We start from the raw sequence: 18,494 nt of genomic DNA on the forward strand, positions 1-18,494 counted from the left end.
ATGGGGAGCCCACTGTCCTGCCACCTGGCCCCACGCTGACCCCCTGCCCAGCAGGGCACCTGGGCTGGGGCTGCTGGTGCTGACTCAGGGCGACCCGGCCCGCCACCTCCCCAGCCTGGCCTGTCAGCAGGGCAGGCAGACCCTGGGGCAGGGAAGTGACGCAGCACACACTCAGCCCGGCCCGCTGGGGCCGCTGGGGAGTGGCTGTGTTCCCAGCAGGACTTCTGAACTCCCTGCTTCCCCCAAAGGCTAGAACAAAACTAGTGGGCCGTGATCCCACCGCTGTGGGACCCGGGACAAGCCCCGGCTCTCCTCTGAGCCTCAGTCATTTCATCTGTACAATGGGTACAGACCTTAAAGACTGCTGAGGGTCCCTTCAGCTCTGGTGCCCTGTTGCCCTGCGATTCTGGACACTTCTGGGACGAGAGAGCAGAGGGGCCTGGGTCTAACCATACCAGTCCCACGTAGGCAGCTTGTGCTCTGTGAGGTGTCTTCCGGCCCCAGACTCTGAGATGGAAGGTCATTTGCCTGCTCCTCCCCTGCCCCCCACCCCCAGTACCAGTGATTTACCTGGGGAAAAAACCTGCTTCGGGGTTCCAGCTGCATACCAGAGGCCGGGCCTGTAGCATCATGCCCAGGAGGGATGAGCCCCAGCCTCGCTCCACTACAGCCTCTGAGAGAGGGGTGAGGCTGGGCTGGGTCCCGGAGGGGGACTGAGGAGGGAGTGCTCCCCCTTCACGATGTGGGTGCAGGGGATCCCACCCGAGGCGGTCCGGGGAAGGCCCCAGGGGCAGGGCTGAGCCCTGTAAACACTGAGGGAGCACGAGGGAGAATGAGTGTGGAAGGCTGGACTAGAACCCACTCCTCGGGCCTGCCAGGCCAGGGCTTGGGAACAGACACCCAGAGAAGTTCAGTTTCTCGCCTAGGGCTACACAGCAGGAAGAAACTGGAACCGGGTTTCATGCTGCCTGATTAACCCCGCAGTCTTTTCTGTCAGCCCCCTGCCTTCACACGCTGAAGCGCTGGCTCACGGCTCGGCTCCCGGAGAATAAAAGCAGCTTAATGAGGCGTTCATTAAGTGCCAGCTGTATGCCAGGTGCTGAGCGGGCACTTTAGCTGCGCTCTGACCCTCCCAGCGACTCCATCGAGGAGGTGTTGGCTCCTCGGTGCTGACGACGAGCCCGAGGCTCAGAGAGCGCAGGTGTTCTGGAAGAGCTGTGCCCAGAACCCCGGTCTGCGGGCTCGGAGCCCCGTGTCCCGGGGGAAGCAGCATCTTGGCTGTACTCTCGGAGCCCTGCCCCTAATGGGAGCACTGGCGCCCTGCTGCTGGCTCCAGCCTGACTCAGGACAGTAAAAGCCCTTTCATGAGGCTCCTTGTCCCCCTCAGGCTTGCAAACACCGGGCTCTCCCTGGGGTGGGAGTGGGGGCGAGTAGAAGTATGACCGCACTGGGCCAGGAGAACACGGCGACCGGACCTGAGACCCCTGCAGCTCCCTCTGGAGCACGAGGGAGGGCTCTCGTTTCCCCGGAGCTCGGTGGCACCAGGACAGCTTCAGCGTCTCCAGGGGCCACAAGGACATAGTGGTCCCTATGTTCCTAGGGCCCACTGCACTGTTCCCAGGTGCAGCAGGAGCCCAGACGGAGCAGCAGCCGGGCCAGGCCCAGGCTCATGCCACGAAGCAGGGAGTTGCCTCCTGCCCATTCCAGCAGTTCCCAGCCCAGGCCCAGGGCCCTGTCGCCTGCCAGGTGGGGAGCGATCTGATAACATAATCCCAGGTGTCAGCTCCATTTTCTCCAAAGGCTTCCTACCCAATGGTGTTTGCATCTTAATTGAGAGTTTGAGGAGAGCCAGGAGCAGCTCTGCCAGGAAGGAGGCAGCGCTGGGCAGGCAGCCTCACTCCCGCTGGTGCTGGCGCAGCCCTCCTTCCCTGACCCTGCAAGGTGGGGCCTGTCACCTTGATGACAGGTGAGGGTACTGAGGTCAGGGCACTGACAGTGGGCCAGGGGCCTGCTGGCCTTCACATGAGGGTCTCTCATGTGGCAGGCCTGTGTGGTGCTCTGCAGAGCCCTGGTCTCCCAGGTTCAACAGGCTCATCCTGAGGGGCCAGTGCTCTCACAGTCCCCTGGCTCCCCGATGGCTCAGCCATCCCCTTGTTGTGTGACCTTGGGCCTCAGTTTCTTCATCTGCAAAATTGGAATTGGGCACTTGCCTTGCAACAGTAATAGTTGTGAATGCCCACGAGCTACTGAGTGATCGGAGGGTGCTGAGTGTGGGGCAGGGCGCCCCTCCACGCCAGGACCCTGCCCTATGTCCTGGCAGGTGCTGGCCTGCGTGGGCTGTACTAGCGCCCTTCGTGGCCTCCGAGTGATCGCCGGGCTTAGGTGTCTTCCCAGGCTAAATGCCATGTGGGGCGGTGGGAAGAGGGGCTTCTGTACAATGCAGACCCACCCTCAAACCTCAGCTCTGCTGTTACCTCACTGGGCCGCCTCAGGATAGCCACTTTGCCCCTCTGATCCTCTGTTCCTGCCTCCTCATTGCCACGGTGACATCTCTGTCATGCCTCAGAGTCGTGCAGAGAGTGCAGTGCGGTGTCTGGCACAGAGCTGGCATTTCGTAAATGCTGATTCTCTCTTCTCTGCCCGCATCATCGCCTCTACTGACAGCCTCTCTCTGGGAATAGTCTGGGTTGAGAAGTGGTGAGCTCCCCATCCTGGGGGAGTTCAAGCAGGGGCTTGGTGGAAAGCAGTAGAGAGGAGTGGCCTTCAGGTGGCCCAGGGGCCTCAGGCCCTCCCTGGCTTGCTGTGTGACCTTGGGCAAGTCCTTTCCGGGCCATCCTCCTGCGGGATTAGGATGCTCAATGACACCACAGCATCTGTGACTCTTGGATCCTGGAGAACTTGAGGCTTTTGAATTAATGAGTCTGAGATTTTCCAATTTGAAAATCCTCAGCTTGTGCCACTCACTGATGACTTTGTGGGGGTCTGGTTGGCTAGACGTTATGCCTGCAGGCCTGGAAATTCGCAGGACTCTGAGGCCCCTTGGGTGCTGGTGGGAAGGGGGCGGGGCCTGTCCACTCATCCCCAGGCACAGCCTGGGTCAGCTGACGGCCTCTTTACTCTGCAGCATTCCTGAGCCGTGGTGATGTGTATCTGGGGAAGGCTGGAGACTCAGGGCAGGGCCCACGCTGCTGGGCTGGGCTGGGCTGGGCCGGGTCCCTGGACAGAGGGCTCTGGGTGTGACCAGTATGTGCCTCTTGAACCCATCCTGCTGCAGCCATTTGACACTTGGGAGGCCCGAGCCTCCTTTAATTGGCCTTAATGAGGCTTCTGTTTTAATAGTCCAGAGGGTGGGGAAGGCGCCATGGTTGATGCATGTCAGAGGGAGAGACTCAGGCTACCCACTGCATCCCCCCATGTTACCAAGAAGAGCAGCTAAAGCTTCTAGAGCGGAAGAACTGTGCCATGGGCCACCCAGGGAAGGAGTGGCAGAGCCAGGAGGCCCTGGGACTTTACCACCCGGGCAGAGCTGATGCTCAGGAGTTGCTCTAGGACTCAGAGTGGGCTCTGCAGGGCAGTGGGTGGAGTCAGCTAGAGTGTACACAGGATCCCCTGCCAGGGGAAGAGCCCTGGACAGGAGGCCTCTGACACCAGCCGACTGTGTGGCTCTGGGACAAGGACTCCCTCCCTGGAAAATGGGAGTAGTCATTGCTGCCTTCCCTTAATCCCCAGAAAAGGGACACCTGTGTGAGTGTCAGAAAGCTGGCCTGGTTATCCTGTCCCTGGCTTGGGTCAGCAGGTGTCATGACAGACATGGACTTGCTCCCTAAGAGGCAGGACCAGGCCTTTCCCTCGGTGACAGGCCTTTGGAGCCAGATGGGCAAACTGGTTTGGAGAGTGCCAGAGTCAGGAGAACGCCACCCACGGTGGGGCCAGGGGCTCCCAGGAATCCTCCCCAGTACCTGGAGAACCTTCCCGGCCTTTTAATCTCCTTAATCCTGGTTTGTGATGATTCTGTGGAGAAGTCGGCTTATCTTCGTTCCTCATTATGTAATGGTCTTATTCCCTCTGGCTTCTTTTCAGATTTTCCCTTTATCCTGGGCTTTAAATGATGTGATTATCATGTGCTTTAGTGAGTTTTTCTTCCTGTCTCTTCTGCTTGGAATTCACTGAACTTCTCTGACTGTGGATGGATAGTTTTCTTCAAATGGGGAAAAATCATGGACATTATTTTCTTCAAACATTTTTCTGTCTTGCCCACCCTTTCTCCACTTCGAAACCTCTTGTGACTCCAGTTCTGTGTATCCTAGACCTTCTAACTGGACCCCCAGTTCATTGCTGCTTTGAGCCGATCCTGCTTTTTCAGTCCCTTTCCATGGGTCATTTTGGATAGTTCTACTGGTATGTCTTCAAGTCCACACATTTTTTCTTCTATTTTGTCTAATCTGTTATTCATCCCATCCAGTGTATTCTTCATCTTAAATGTTGACTAGTTTTACATTTTGAGATTCAACTTAGTGTTTTTTAAAGTTTTATTAGGTGGGACCAGACCAGATTTAGTCCAGGGTAAGGGTTGGACTATGGACCACCTACTATTACAGCAGAGTCAAGGGTGTCAGAGACCTATGGCTTGCAAAGCCTGAAGTCTTTACCATGTGGCCTTTACAGAAAAAAATTTGTTGGTGCCTCTCCTAGGGCTTATTTACCCACGATTCAGGTAATACTCCTCCGAGGACTCTCCCAAATGCCCTGAGTTTTAAATGGGCCTGCACTCTAGTGGGGGGCGGGGGGATGTAAATCATTCCTGGTTCTGCATGAGCACTGGTATCCATTCCAGCTGTCCTTTTTTCCAGCAGTTTTGTCCCAGCCTGGGTGGTTTCCTCCATGCATGTGATCACCAGCTGAAGGGTCAAGGGGATCCCCTGTGTAGGTGTCTGGTGTTTGCTCTCTGCAGCCCTCTCTTCTCCAGTAATCCGTTTGAAAAATTCTGGCTGCTGTGCTGTGAGCACACCCTGTCTCCTCGACTCCAGGAGACTCAGGGAGGCTGCTGAACCCCAGCAGGGGCCCCTCTCCATTCTGCAGTCCAGAGGTGGCTGAGGCAATCCTAGGGCTGATCTCAACTGTTCCCCTTCTCTCAAGGATCACTGTATTCGCTGCAATCTCGTTGGCCCAGTTTCACAGATTTTTGCCTCTGTGTGTGTGTTTTGTTTTTTCAATTATTAAGGCAGGAAGGTTAGTATAGGCTCTGTTATTCTGCTGTGACTGGAAGTGGAAGTCGAATCCAGGATGTTATGGCTATTGTTCCAAAACTTAGAATGGTCTATACCATTCTCTGTGTCATCCCCATGAGTTACCAGGTGGCACCAGCCTTCCAGCAGGAGGGGAGTAGGGATGGTGAGTGATGATTCCTGGCCTGTCCACTGTGGAGGGTGCTGTGGGTCTGGTGGGTCAGGACTCCAGTTGGTGTGACGAAGAGGCAGGAAAAGGGGCACCTGCTGAGCACAGGCCCTCGGGCCCTGAGCCGGCTCTGTGCCTACACTAATTCACTCTTCCCGTCAACAGCTGTACAGGTGTGCATTATTACTGCCCCCATCCCCCAGGAGACTAAGGCTCTTGCCCAAGGTCACACGTCTTCCCAGAACAGTCTGGAGCCCACGCTTCCATCATCTGGGTGTCCACCAGAGCTTTAGAGTGACGGACCCAGAGCACTGGGGTCCTCTTCATCTCCTACACTTTCCAGGTGGTGAAACAATGCCTGTGGAAGGCCAGGGACTTGTGTGGTTATGCCCTGTGTCTGTGGCTGCTTTTGGGTTTCAGGTGGGTGGGGTGTGTCTGTCTCCCTCATCTGTTCTGGGACACTTTGAGGGGAGAAACCAGGGCCACCTCTCTCTGAGCCTCCTCCACGCATCTCTGTGGCCAGGGAGGGCGGAGCAGGCATTACAGCTGGAGCTCCCACTAGGAACCTGCTGGACCCTGGCCTGGCTCTCAGAGTCCAGACCTTCAGGAGACAGCACGCCACTTGGTAGGTTGTTGTGTCATGCAGAAATGATACCTGCCCAGATGGCTGAGAGGAGCTAGAGAGGAGCTAGGAGTGGTATTTAAATTGGGCTTTGAAGTATGGTAGGAATTGTTAGCACAGAGGAGGAGAGGAAGGAGGCCTGGCAAGAGATGAGCATGTGTGGCTCCAGGCTAGGCGTTTCAGGGACGAATCAACAGGGTCAGGGCCCCCTGGGGAGAGATATGGCCACTGAGGCTGGGCCCATGGCCAGTGGTCCTCCAGCTGCACGTGGAACCCCTGGGCCATCTCACCCCTGCCCTTCTTCACCCAGCGCTTTCACGGGCCTGTTCTACCCACTGGTCCCGTGAGCACACTTATGCTCCAGAAGTGGATTCTGTGGTCACAGTGAATCTAAGAAACAGCCCTAGGGGTGCTGGGAGCTGTAGGCTGGGTGTCAACCTGCTAAGGCATTGGGAGTCCCATGTGGGTAGTGCAGAGCGGGGGTGAGGCAGTGGTGGGCACAGCAAGATGCTCCAGCTGGCCCAGACCAGCCAGTCAGGGCATCCAGGCAGGGCCCAGGGAGTCAGGGATCCCTTGGCAGGTCCAGCCTTGGGCCTCCCATCCACCTTCCTTATTTTACAGATGAGGACACAGACCCAGAGAGAAACATGGCTCTCCCCTGGCTTGCAGCCCAGAGCTCCAACTCTGGGCCCACTCTACCCTTGTCCAGGGGCTCAGACTGCTGTGACGGCCCCAGGGAGGATGGGGGGTAGATACACCTGCACCCCCGCCCATGCCAGCAACACCAGTAGTAGGTATTACGAGGCTTCAGGCTGTGTCTGTTGAGGACTGCAGCCACAGTTGGGGGAAGGCTGCTCTTTTGTGGGTCAGACGCTGCCTGCCTTGTTCAAGTCTCCCCAGTAGCCGCCTGGGTGATGGAAGTGCTCAGGGCGGGATGTGGGAGGCCTATGCCAGAGACCCATGTCTACAATCCCACTGGTTCAAGGTGGGACCTGGAGCCCATCTCATCCTCCTCCGGGCCCCACTGTCTGCGTCTCTGACATGGGGGTGGGTGTCCACCCTTCCCAAGGATGTTTCAGGAATTCCGAAACCATCAGGAGGTTGGTGAGATGCCAGGAGGCCAGAGAGAGGGGCAGAATGGGATCTGTTGGATTGGGGAAGGCATGGGAAGAGGAGGTGTGGGGAATCATGGGACGAACGTACTTTGGGAGCTTGCACGTCACTGCACCACCGAGAGACGTGGGGTCATTGGGTATAGAGCACACTCAAGCCCAGTTCCTACAGCAGTGCCGTGTTTCCCTCTGCTCCAGGCTCATCCACGTCTATACCGTGTGGCTGGCCCCCTATGTGGGCACAGCCATCCTCCTGCTGCCCCCAGTGTGCTGCCCCTGGGCACTGAGAACAGGAGGGTTGGCATGGGTGTTTGGCTGCTCCTGGTTCTGTGCCCACATCTTCAGGGAAGGCCTTGCCCATCAGTAAGACACACGGGTAGGCCTGGGGACCTTCCTTCCCTTGGGAGCTGGCCTGTGCGATCTGGGTAGGTTCTGTGTTGCGGGGCTGGCACTGCCCCATCAGTTCCCCAGCGATGCTAGGCCTGGAATACAGGATGTACACGTGCCTGCCACCCCCGCCCCCTGGCACCCGGCAGTTGGTCCGGCTGCTCATGTGGACACACTGGTTCCTGTGGTCATGAGGCTCGAGCTTCAGGGCTAGAACCCAGGCCACCCGCCTCTCCCCAGCGCATTCCCTGCACACATGGGCCAAGGACCGTCTCCAGATCCCAGCCTCCCCTCCATCGTCCCCTCTCCTTGCTCCCAGCATCACCTGTGACAAGCTCTCCTTTGACCGCCCCTGGAACCTAACCCAGTGCTGGTAAGAACTGGCGCTCGCCCCAGGACCCCATGAGGGATCCACCATGGCGGGGGGGGCGGTGGGGGCAAGGGGGGCAGGCCCTAACAGATCAGCCCAATGACAGATGATCCCTGGATCCACTACCCTACCTGCCAGAGGGCGACGTGGGGAAGGACACACGTGGATTGGGTTCTGCTGGGGCACGTCCCCCAGCCCAGGCCCAGGGCAAGTCCCCATCTGCCATGGCAGGCCGGTCCTGGAAGCAGGCCTGACCAATCTGGTCGGGGGCGGCGGTGACAAGGAAGCAAGAGGTGATGTGATGTCTGCTCCAGGGAGGAACGTGTCGGCTGTGCCCTTCCCAGGGTGGCACGTGAAGCTGTTTGCCTCCAGGAGAGCCTTATGCAAGGGGATCCCCGAGCTGACTCTGGAGCTGTGGGGTCCCCGGCAAGGAAGGCCCTGCTTCCACCCCTCCCACCTCAGGATCACCTCACACTCAATGGGTGAAATCAAAGGCTGTCGCGAGCCTACCCAGCTGTCCTTTTGGCTCATCTGCCCCCTCATCCACCTCCTTGCCAAGCAGTCTCTGGCCTTTCCTTAAACACCTCCTGGGATGGGGAGCTCACTCCCTATCAAGACCTCTGCCTCACTTGGGGTCAGAAAGCACCTCCTCAAGTGGCACCAACGTCTGCCTCTGTCAGCTTCCCCCTGCTGGCCCTGGCTCTCATAGACTGTACCCACTCCCCCTGCCCCACCTGAAACAGCCCTTTGGAGACTCAAAGCCAGCAAGTGGTTGTCCCCCAGAGTACGGTGTCAATTCTGGGCCCCTGCCTCCTGGAGCCCGGCTGGTCCTGTGGCTACACTACCCGTTGTACCACAGAGAAAGCTGGGTGAATTGCTAGGGTTCACACAGATCGTGTCCAGGGCAGGGCAGGGCAAGGAGGAGCCCAGATAGGCCTGCGGGGGCCAGCAGGGTGAGCTCACTACAGCGTGCAGACTCATCCCCAGCAGGCCCCAGGCTGCCTGTCCTTCACCCTATGCCTACAGGTCCCAGTGAGGGGAGCCTGTCAGGCTGCCCTCATGGTGGGGGTGGGCGTGGGGGTGTACTTGGCTCCCTAGCTGGCCTGGGTAGGCTCTAGCCTGACCATTCCCAGCTCATTGTATGGCCTAGTCCTCAACTTCTTAAGTCTTCTTCAGAAGGTCCTCAGGCCCTGGACAGGGCAGTGGCGCCGGTCTCAAATGTTTGGAGGGGCTGGATGTCTACGTTGGTTGTCAGCATCAGACCCTGGTCCCATGTGCTCCCCATTGCTGCCCCATAGGATGGGGGTGGGAGAGGACAAGAGAGGGCCTAAGATGGTCACTGAGCCCCAGTGGTCCCAAACATCTGCTGCTGTCAAGGTGAGCAAGGCAGGTGAGCTCATCCCAACCACCCTGTTCTCTCCTGATACCTCTTCAGTCCTTGTGCTTTGACTCAGGCCTGCCAGGTCTGGGGCATGTCACTGCCCACGCTGGGCTAGGGCTTGGGGCAGATGCACTCTGACCTCTGGGGCCCCACCCTGAGCCAGTCCAGGAGGCTGGAGGTCAGCGGCTGTGGGCACAGATGTTGTCACGTAATAGGAAGAGCATGTGCTGGTTTGGGCTCCGTTCAGAGACAGGAGAGGTGGTGGCGGAAAGCCTGCCAAAGTCCACAGCAGCCCAGGGACACACAAGTGGCTTCATGAACGGCTGTGCCAGCTGCTGCCTCTTTCCGGCTGTTGACACATCTGGTTCAACTCGGCATCCCAGCGTGGCAGGCACCAGGGATGGTGTGGGCTGCTGTGGTTCAGGAATGCAACCCAGGAAGGGGCTGAAACAGGGCACTGCTGTGCGGAGCCCTGGTGCCCACAGGAAGGCAGGCTGCTCTGGGGGCCGGCCCCACACGCTCCAGGCCTCAGGATGCAGACCGTCCCTGGTTCCACGGCACGGTGTCTTCCCTCCACACCACAGGCCTCGTTGGCCAGGATACTGGGCTTTGTTTTCTGTGGTCTCGTATTACAGAGACAGCGGGCACGATGACTGTGCTGCTCCATTCCCACTGTTCCAGGCTGTTTCACCTATTGAGAACCTTGTATCCTACGTGCTGAGTGCACCCTAGAACTTCGGGACCAGAGAGGCCCCCAGCCCACTGCTTCCCAGTCCCAGTGCTGAGGCAGGGGGAGCAGGGGGGAGCAGGGCTAGCAGGGGGCACCCAGAGACAGTGGTGGGTGTGGGAGGCCTGCGTGTCCTGCTGCAGCATCTGTCCCCACTGCCGCACCACCTGACAGCCCTGCTCTCTTCCCGCTTACAGGTGATCGCTGTGGTCATGGACATGTTCACCGATGTGGACATCTTCAAGGACCTGCTGGATGCCGGCTTCAAGAGGAAGGTCGCCGTGTACATCATCGTGGACGAGAGTAACGTCAAGTACTTCCTGCACATGTGTGAGCGGGCCCGCATGCATCTGGGGCACCTCAAGGTGAGCTGGCTGGTCGGTCAGTCCACAAACTAGGACTCTCTTCTAGGGATGGAGCCCTGTGTCGGGCACAGAGAGTTTCAGTAATCCTAGGGCCTCCTGCCAGGTGGTCACCTGACCCCTGCCTGACCGCCCAGAGGGACAGGACACCGCCAACGGCAGGCAGAGATAAGACAAACATTGGCTAAGGGCTGATCCAGTGCTGGGGCCTCCGCAGGTGCTGTATCACATGTTATTTCAAAGCAGCCCATATGCCGCATTGATTACCTGTCTTTGCTTGCACTCCTCCAGTGACGGGGTGCTCACCACCCTGGCTCCAGCAGCTCCCATCCTACCTGGAGGGCTCTGACTCCCAGGAAGTTATTTTGGGGGCTTAGCTGGAATCTGTCTCTGTAGGATGTCCACCCAGGATGTTTAGGGTTTAGGATCTGTCTCTGACAGAGGCAGGCAGCTTCCTTGGGCTGAGGTCAGGGAAGCCTGCCTTGAGGGCTGCAGAGTTGAAATAAATTTGAGGATGGAGAGCAGAAAGGGCTTTCTAGGGAAGGACACCATGGAGCAGAGGTGGAGAGATTGGGATGAGCCTGGGTTCCTAGAGCCGCTTTGCATGTCCTTGAGCCCATCACCTCCTGTCCCTGGGCTCCAGGATCTCATTGGTCCCCCCAGAGGGGCAGAGAGGCCACTGTGGCTGGGCTTTTCCACTCCGAGACCTTGCATTTGATCCCTTGTTGAGGGGCAGGAGGAGCCCTCCTTCCACTCAGCTATGACTTGCCACCTGCTGTGTGCAGGAAGCTCCCCAGAGAGTACAGATCAGTATGCATGACAGCAGCAAATATTTTCACAGCACTTGGCTGGGGTTGGCCCCATCCTAGGGACTTTACATGATTCTTTACTCCACGTGATGACCCAGTGGGATAGGGCAGTTGTCCCCATCTTGGAGATAAGGAAATTGAGGCTCTTGTCCAGGTGTTATTCACTGCTAGTAAGTTAAGCATAAGGGGCATGGGGGCCAGGACCAGAGCTCCCTGGCTGAGCCCCAACCTCTGACAGGTCAGATTTCCATGGGCTTCCAGCCTGTGATCTGAACATAGAAGAAGGGGCGACGCCAGGCTAGTTAACAAGGGGCTGGGTTCCTGCGCTTGTAATTTGTCAGTATTTGTCAGGTGTGCCCACCCATCCCAGCTGAGTCCTTTTAAGTGGGTATGAGCTCTCTGGGCGGTGAGTCTGTGGCTGTTGGGACATTTTCATGTGGTCTCCCTGGTGGGTTGACCCCAAGCCCCACACTCACCCTCCGCGCTGCCCGCCATGTAATTAGCACCGGGAATAGACTCCCGGGGCAGACAGCTCATGCTGGAGAGGTCCAGAGTGTGGACAAGGCGTCCTTTGAAAGGTGACTGCAGAAGCCTCTGCCCTGTGGGCAGCAGATCAGAGAACCCCTGAGGCCCACCCCCATTGCACCCTGGCCACAAAGCCGGTGGGTGCTTCATACACGTCACTTGGCTCAGCGCCCATGTGTTCCTGGTGCAGGAGGAAGAAGCAGGAGGTGGACTTGTCCATGCTGAGTGGGATCTAAACACAGGACTGGCCTCGCCCCTGTTGGCTGCCTCTTCTCAGTAGGGAAGACTCAGGGGGAGGTCTGCTCAGAACTTTTGGAGCTCTGGGGGCAGCTGGAGGCAGGCAGGATTGGGCTGAGAAAGTGGCTCCTGGGCTGCCCGGCTCCCTCCCCAGGGGGCTGGCTCCTGCCCCTCAGCCCGCCCACCCTGCCCTCTGCTCCCCAGCGTGAAGCCCCGCAGCTTTGAAGGGGCTGGAGGCCACTGGTCTAGGCTCCCACGGGGCAGATGGGAGACTCGGGCCAGGGGAGGCTGGGACTTGCCCAAAGTCATCCCGCCAAGTCAGCGGCTGAAACTAACAGCCACTGAGAGGAAGTTGACACAGATGAGGAGGGCAGAGGTGCCCAGTGCCCGACGGCCTGGCCGAGGCTGCCCACGGGGCTCCCCGGGCCGACCACGGTGGGACTTGGGCACGTGGCTCCACCTGTCCGAGCCTCCAGCGCCTCGTGGCCATAATGATGCCTCATAGGCTGTCGGAGGATGAAATTACAGGAGACAATGGTTGTAAAAGCGCTCTGTGCGCCCAGGGGAGTTACGCGGCTGCTGGCAATAACAAGAAATTATAAACCCCAGGCCCGGGGCAGGGGAGGGTGCGGCGAGGCCTCCCCCTGACACTTCAGCTTGAGATGAGCGCATAGCCCGAAGCATGGGCGGCGTAGCTCAGACCAGGGGTCCCTGGCGCAGTCTGCCCTGCTCTGGGGGCGGTGCAGGGGCTGCCCTGACGCTGCCCAGGGGCGGGCACCTTCGTGGGAAAGAGTGGATGACCCTGACCTCCCCATTCTTGCTGTTGAGCCCGCCCCCTCCACAGCCCGGGCAGGTGGCCAGAGGCGCCTGTGCGCCCGGCCCTGGCCAAGTGTCACCTTGTTGAGGGCCTGCCTGCCCGGCCTGCCTCCCTGCCCGCGGGCCAGCTGGGCCCAGACCTGTCTCAGGAACACTTCCTCTGCCGGTAATCCCTGGGCCCGCCCTCGGCCACCCGCCGCCCCTGCTCAGCTCTGCAGTGACCTGCCCTCAGCTCATACAGGCCCCAGGGTACAGGCTGTGCCTGGTGGGGTCATCCTTGTGACCACAAGGGTGAGCCCAGCCTGAGCCCTAGCTCTGCTGCCTGCACTAGGACCCTGAGCCAAGATACTGAATCTTTTTGGGGCTCAATTTCCTTTCTGAAAAATGGGAATTTCCACCATGTGTTTGGCAAGGCTGCTCCAAAGGGTAAAAGGAAGCCATGTGGGGGCAGGGCACTCAGTAAGGAACTTAGTGAGCCTTCTTCGTGAGACCTCAGTGCTTATCTAAGAGCCAAGGGACTCCCCTTCCCCTTCAAAGTGTGTTCGGGCTAGAGGCCACCCTCACCCCCTCACCTTGGGGTCATCGACCACCCCTACCCCAGCCTCACGCCTCCTGAACTCTGAGCTCATCCAGCACATTCTGCAGACAGCTGCTGTGGTGCTTGGGCCAAGCCAACTCCTGCTTTCTAGGTGGGGTGAAGGCCATGCCCCAGTCCCCCTCCCGGGTGTGAGGGTCCCAGTTGCCCCCAGCACCCCAGCCTACTGGCTCAGCTGGCCCCTGACTCTTTCAGGCAGGGAGTGCGGGAATGAGTGCCCCATGTTCCAAGCAGAGAATAGGCCCAGAGAAAAGGACCCAGCCCTCTTGTCCCCACACAGCGCCACACCGGGTGACCCAGGCACATTTGGGTTGAGACTCAGTACTGATGGATGCCCCAGAGGCAGGGGGAGCAGGGGAAGGCTAGGCCAGGCCTCGAGCCTCATCTCTGAGACACGACCGGAGCAGCAAGATGCCTGGCTGATCTGAAAAGGTAGACTTTGTGCTGCCAAACTGGAAAAACCAGCGGCCACTTGGGCTAGGGCTGGACCTGTTTCTGATGAACAAGGAAACTCCAGCCACCATGGCCACGATGGTGAGGATGCAGGGGTTTAGCCTGTGGCTCCGGTTACACGCCGGCCAGGCCAGCCTTGGCCCCCTTCCAGTGCCCACAGCTTCCCCTGCTGCTGTCCTGCCTTCTCTGATCCTGGCCTGGCTCTGTGATGGACTCAGGGCATGGGGCAGCGCTTCTCGACCAAGCAGGGTCTCCCTGGCCTGGGCCATTTGTCAACGTCCGGAGGCTTTTTTTAATGGTTGTGACTGGGAGGCTACTGTTGGTGTCCGGTGTATAGAAGGCAAGGACGCTGTTAAACATGTGGGGTGCAGTGTACGGGTCAGGCCCCACCACAGGGCATCACCTGGCCCAGAATGTCAGCAGTGCCAAGGCTGAGCCTAGGGGCAGAGCCAGGAGTCCCGAAGACAGCAAGGTCCTAGAGCTGGGCTGGCTCAGGGCTGCACTTACCCCTTTCCCAGCATCATGACAGCACGGAGAGGCCAGGGTGGGTGTTGCTCCCACTCCCCCGTTACAGGGGGTGAAACGGGTCCTTTGGAAGAGAGCAGAGGCTGGCTGGGTGCCCCAAACACGGGATATGGGCTCTGTGTCCCCTGCAGCCAGCGTAGCTGGCCTGATCTCCCTGTCACCAGCCAGGCCCCCTCGGGATGCATCTCTGGGCCTCCCCACTCCCCCTCAGGCCCCTGCAGAGAGCCACCATGGTACAGCTGGGGGCGAGACCCCATGGGCTGGGAGACTGCAGGTCGGTCACTCCCCCTCTCACATTTGGCTGACAGTCCTGACCTCCCTGGGCCTGAGCCATGACACACTAGGTATTTCCAGGTCCTCCGTGTCAATCCCCTCTTGGTTCCCGAGCAAAAGAGATCCCATCCATCCCTGTCACACTGCATGTGCTGTCACATCCTTTGTCACCTCATTCATGGAGCACCCACTGAGTGCAGGGCACCTTGCCGGCCCTTACCCACTCGTATCCTGGCTCCAGTTAGTCCTCACAGCAACCCTGAAGCAGAAGGCTGCATAGGCCCATTTCCCAGGTAAGAAAACTGAGGCCCAAGGAGGCCCAGCTGGCATCCTTTTGGTGTTAGGACTAGAGCCATGTTTGACCAGAGCTCAGTGACCCACCCTGCCCCAGTGGGGGGCCCTGGCCAGCTTGGGACAGGTTCAGGTTCTTCTTTGTGAGCATAAGAGCCCCAGTGGGGGTGCAGGCAGGGCACTGCCACAGCCTAGTGGCCATCCACTGTGCCCTCTATGTGGTCAGGAGAAAAGCTACTCTAGGAGCGGACGGAGCACTGCCCAGCCATCCTCCCCGGATGTCCTCTCAGGGCCTCCCTGCCTGTCTTTCATGCCCGAGGAAATTGAGAGTCCACAGGGTCCAGGGACTTGCCCCAGACACCCCACTTGGGCCAGCCTGGCTGTGCTCCACCCTGCCTGCTACATGCTCTGCTGGGGGTGCCCCAGGGCTCAGAGACAATGCGGCTTTGTGGGATCCTCTACCTCTGCTCACCCGAGCCCTGACTCCTGAGACGTTACCTCATCGGGGCCAGGCCCCATGGGGCGGGGCCCACCCAGGAACAAACAGGCCGGGGTGCTACCACGAGCCCCCACCTGCTGCTGGCCCTAGGGTTGGATCGTCTTAGAGTCTGAGGCCACAGCATATAGACAGTATGATTAAGGCCCAGAGAGGGCTAGAGATCTGCTCGTAGTCACACAGCAAATCTGGCGGAGCCAAGGCTGCCTGTTACATGGAGTTGAGTCACTCTGAGATACAGGTGGTGACCGGAGCCCTTGATGGGGACAGGCTTTGGGGTGGACGGGGGCAGATGCTGGTGAGAGCTGGCAGCTCTTCTAGCCCACAGAGAGGCCTGTGGCCCCAGCATGCAGAGCTCTGGGCCAGGAGCCCATAGAAGCCACAGAGCTGGGCTGTGGTCTGGCCCCGGTGACAGGGGAAGGCCTCAAACCACCTCCAGGATCTTTGTTCCACTCAAGCATGCTCGGTGCTGGGTACAAAGTCACGAGCACTAATTGTCCTGGGTCATGGCCAGCTTCCTGCTGAGCTGGCAGTGTAGAGACAGGCAGCCTGGGGCGGGGGGGCAGGGGAGCCAGCCCTGGGAGCAGAGGTTTATCCACCTCCTGGGCTGGGCCCGACAACAAATGACTGCTCCCCACACAGCCAGGTGGGCATCCATGCCCGCCCCGTAATGTCTGGTGACTGCCCCAGGGTTGCCTGGCTGAGAGTGTCTGGGACTTTCACAGAAGGAACAGACAAAGGAGCGCCCTTGGGCTGGGGCCCGAGCGGAGGGTAGGCTCTGGCCCTCTCAGACCCATTCCCTTCTCCCCGTCACCCCTGCCCTGACTCAGGCCGTGCACTCCCTCACCCACAGAAGCCCCCTCCCTATCCACCTCCTGCTCCCCGTTCACTGCATGCACCCCCCTGCTGGATGCCAGGACTGTTCTTACGGGCAGCTCTAACCTGGTCACTTCCTGCCCTGAATCCCTTCGTGGCTCCCTACTGCCCCCAGGCCCGAGCCAGGCCCTTAAGCAGGTGTAGGGTCTTTCTTCGACATGTGGCCCAGCCTGCTCTGCAGGCTCTGTCGCCCACCCTCCTCCTGCAAAGTCCTCGCAGGTCCTAGATGCTGTTCTTGTTGCCAGGCCTTTGTGTTCCTGTGTTTGGAATGCTGCACCCTCTTCCCACCCGACCCACTCATCCTCGTCTTCCAGATGTCAGCCGCCTCCGGGAGCCTGCCCCAGCCCCCCAGACCTATAGTTCTTACTCATCTGCCTCCTCCCCCACCTCCAGCGTGGGGTCCTTGTCACAGCCCTCTTGGACTGCTGCTGGGGTCTTGGCAGGGGTCAAGGAGTGCGTGAATGGGCAGGCAGTTAATAAACCTAGTGAATAGGCGAGGGTGACAGGGGAGGCGCAGAAGGGGTAACAGCCCTGTGCTTGAAGTTGGCACGGATCCCTTTTGGAGGGAGTGACTTGTCCCTGGGCAGGTGTCAGACCCACTGGGGTTTGGGTGCAAAATGAAATTTCCAGCCTGACACCAGTCCTCCTGGTGGAAGGGAAGCCAGCACTCAGCCCAGCAGTGCCCCACAGAGCACACACCGGGGAGGGAGGAAGGGCCCTTCCATGGCCGGGTCCAGAGAAAGGCAGGAGCTACCCGGCTCGGACCTGAGGTAGGGGTGGGCCCGGTCGGCTCATGACACCTGGGAGACTCCATCTCCTCCCTCTGGGTCTTAGCTCCCCTTCCCATGGTCCCTGGGGGCCTCTCCAACTGGCTCTGAGCCACAGTGCAAGCCCAGTGAGGAGTGCGTAGCAGGTAGTGAGCGGCCTGTCAGGAAATAGGGGAGTTTGCTGGGAGCTGTCCTCAGTGAGTGGGGCTCAGCAGGGACAGTGAGACAGCCGTGTGGGGAAGACTGGGAGAGAGGCCCGGCCGATTACTCACCCTGGGAAAGCCTGAAGGCGGGCCTCCCTCCTCCCCGGCCACACAGACCCCGTGGGATTTTGCTAAAATGTGTCTGCATGCCCCTTCCGCTCAAGACCCTGCAGCAGCTTGTCCGTGCTGGCCTGGCCCCATAGCTCTTGTCCTGCCCATGTCTGCTCTGTGGACACCCTGCAGGCCACGCCCTTTGTCGCTGGCCTCACTCCTGTCTTCCCACCACTTTCCACTTTGGGCCAGACCCTGTGGTCCCCACAATCACCACCCCTTTCTCCAGGGCTTACTGCTTTGTCCTTCCCCATCCAACCCTCCCACCCCCCGAAGCCCTTTTTGAGCCCCAGGAGGAGGTTGCTGCCCACCCCCAGCCCTGCCAACATGTAATTGTGCCTCCTGTCCCCCAACACAGAATCTCAGGGTGCGGAGCAGTGGGGGAACAGAGTTCTTCACACGGTCGGCTACCAAGTTCAAGGGGGCCCTGGCCCAGAAGTTCATGTTCGTGGATGGAGACCGGGCCATCTGTGGCTCCTACAGGTGACTCTCGAGCTTTCTAGGGGCTGGGGACAGAGGTGGCTCCTGTTCCCAGATGGTTTCTGCCCTTAATCCTGCCTTATGACACCCTGGTTATTCCGGTTCATTGGTCCCCAAACTGCTAAGGTGTAAGCAGGGCTGGGGCACACCCGCACACCGCCAGCCTATCTCCAGAAGCAGGCAGGGGAGGGCTTTTGTCCTTAAGACTGGTGTTCCAGCCAGTAGTGTCACTGGCCTGGACATGGGTGTGGGCCAGGCACACAGGGCGGTCACTCAGAGAGCCGCCTCCAGGATGGGCCAGGATGGCCATAGCCCAGCTCCACAAACCCCCCTGTATGGGGGCCAGCAGGGTGGGGGCTGCCCCTAGCCATGCCCATCCATGCAGCAAAGCCACTGGTGCCAGCACCTGTCTCCTGGGTGCTGGAGGACAGCAGGGCTGTACCAGGCATTCTGCAACCGGCCTTACGGGGTGCTTGCACAGCCCAGAGAAGTGCCACATTGTGCTGTGTTACACAGGTGGGGGCAGCCCCAGCACAAGCGACTCGTCCCGGGCTCAGGTCTGACCCCAAGGCTCGTGCTCTTCTCTGCCTCTGCTCACTTGTTTCCATCCAGGCCCCCATCTCCAGTCCGATGAGCCCCGGCCTGTGAGTGCGCAGTGGCTGGGGAGGACTCCCTAGACCGG

General features: G+C 59.5%; 2 protein-coding genes across 6 annotated transcripts in view; one reads left to right on the forward strand and one right to left on the reverse strand.

Annotated features, from left to right (window-relative positions):
• The window catches only part of SLC5A10 (solute carrier family 5 member 10), a 56,307-nt gene that overhangs the window by 19,582 nt on the left and 18,231 nt on the right, over positions 1-18,494 (reverse strand). The window lies entirely within an intron of this gene.
• FAM83G (family with sequence similarity 83 member G) overlaps positions 1-18,494 on the forward strand; it is a 30,362-nt gene that overhangs the window by 3,948 nt on the left and 7,920 nt on the right. For all 4 annotated transcript variants that reach the window (XM_038537068.1, XM_038537069.1, XM_038537070.1 and 1 more), the window contains exons 3-4: positions 10,191-10,358; positions 17,691-17,815. In XM_038537068.1, the coding sequence (XP_038392996.1) occupies positions 10,191-10,358; positions 17,691-17,815 (293 nt within the window). The remainder of the gene's footprint in view (positions 1-10,190; positions 10,359-17,690; positions 17,816-18,494) is intronic.

This window comes from Canis lupus, chromosome 5, assembly GCF_011100685.1.
Source record: "Canis lupus familiaris isolate Mischka breed German Shepherd chromosome 5, alternate assembly UU_Cfam_GSD_1.0, whole genome shotgun sequence".
Lineage (NCBI taxonomy): Eukaryota > Metazoa > Chordata > Mammalia > Carnivora > Canidae > Canis > Canis lupus.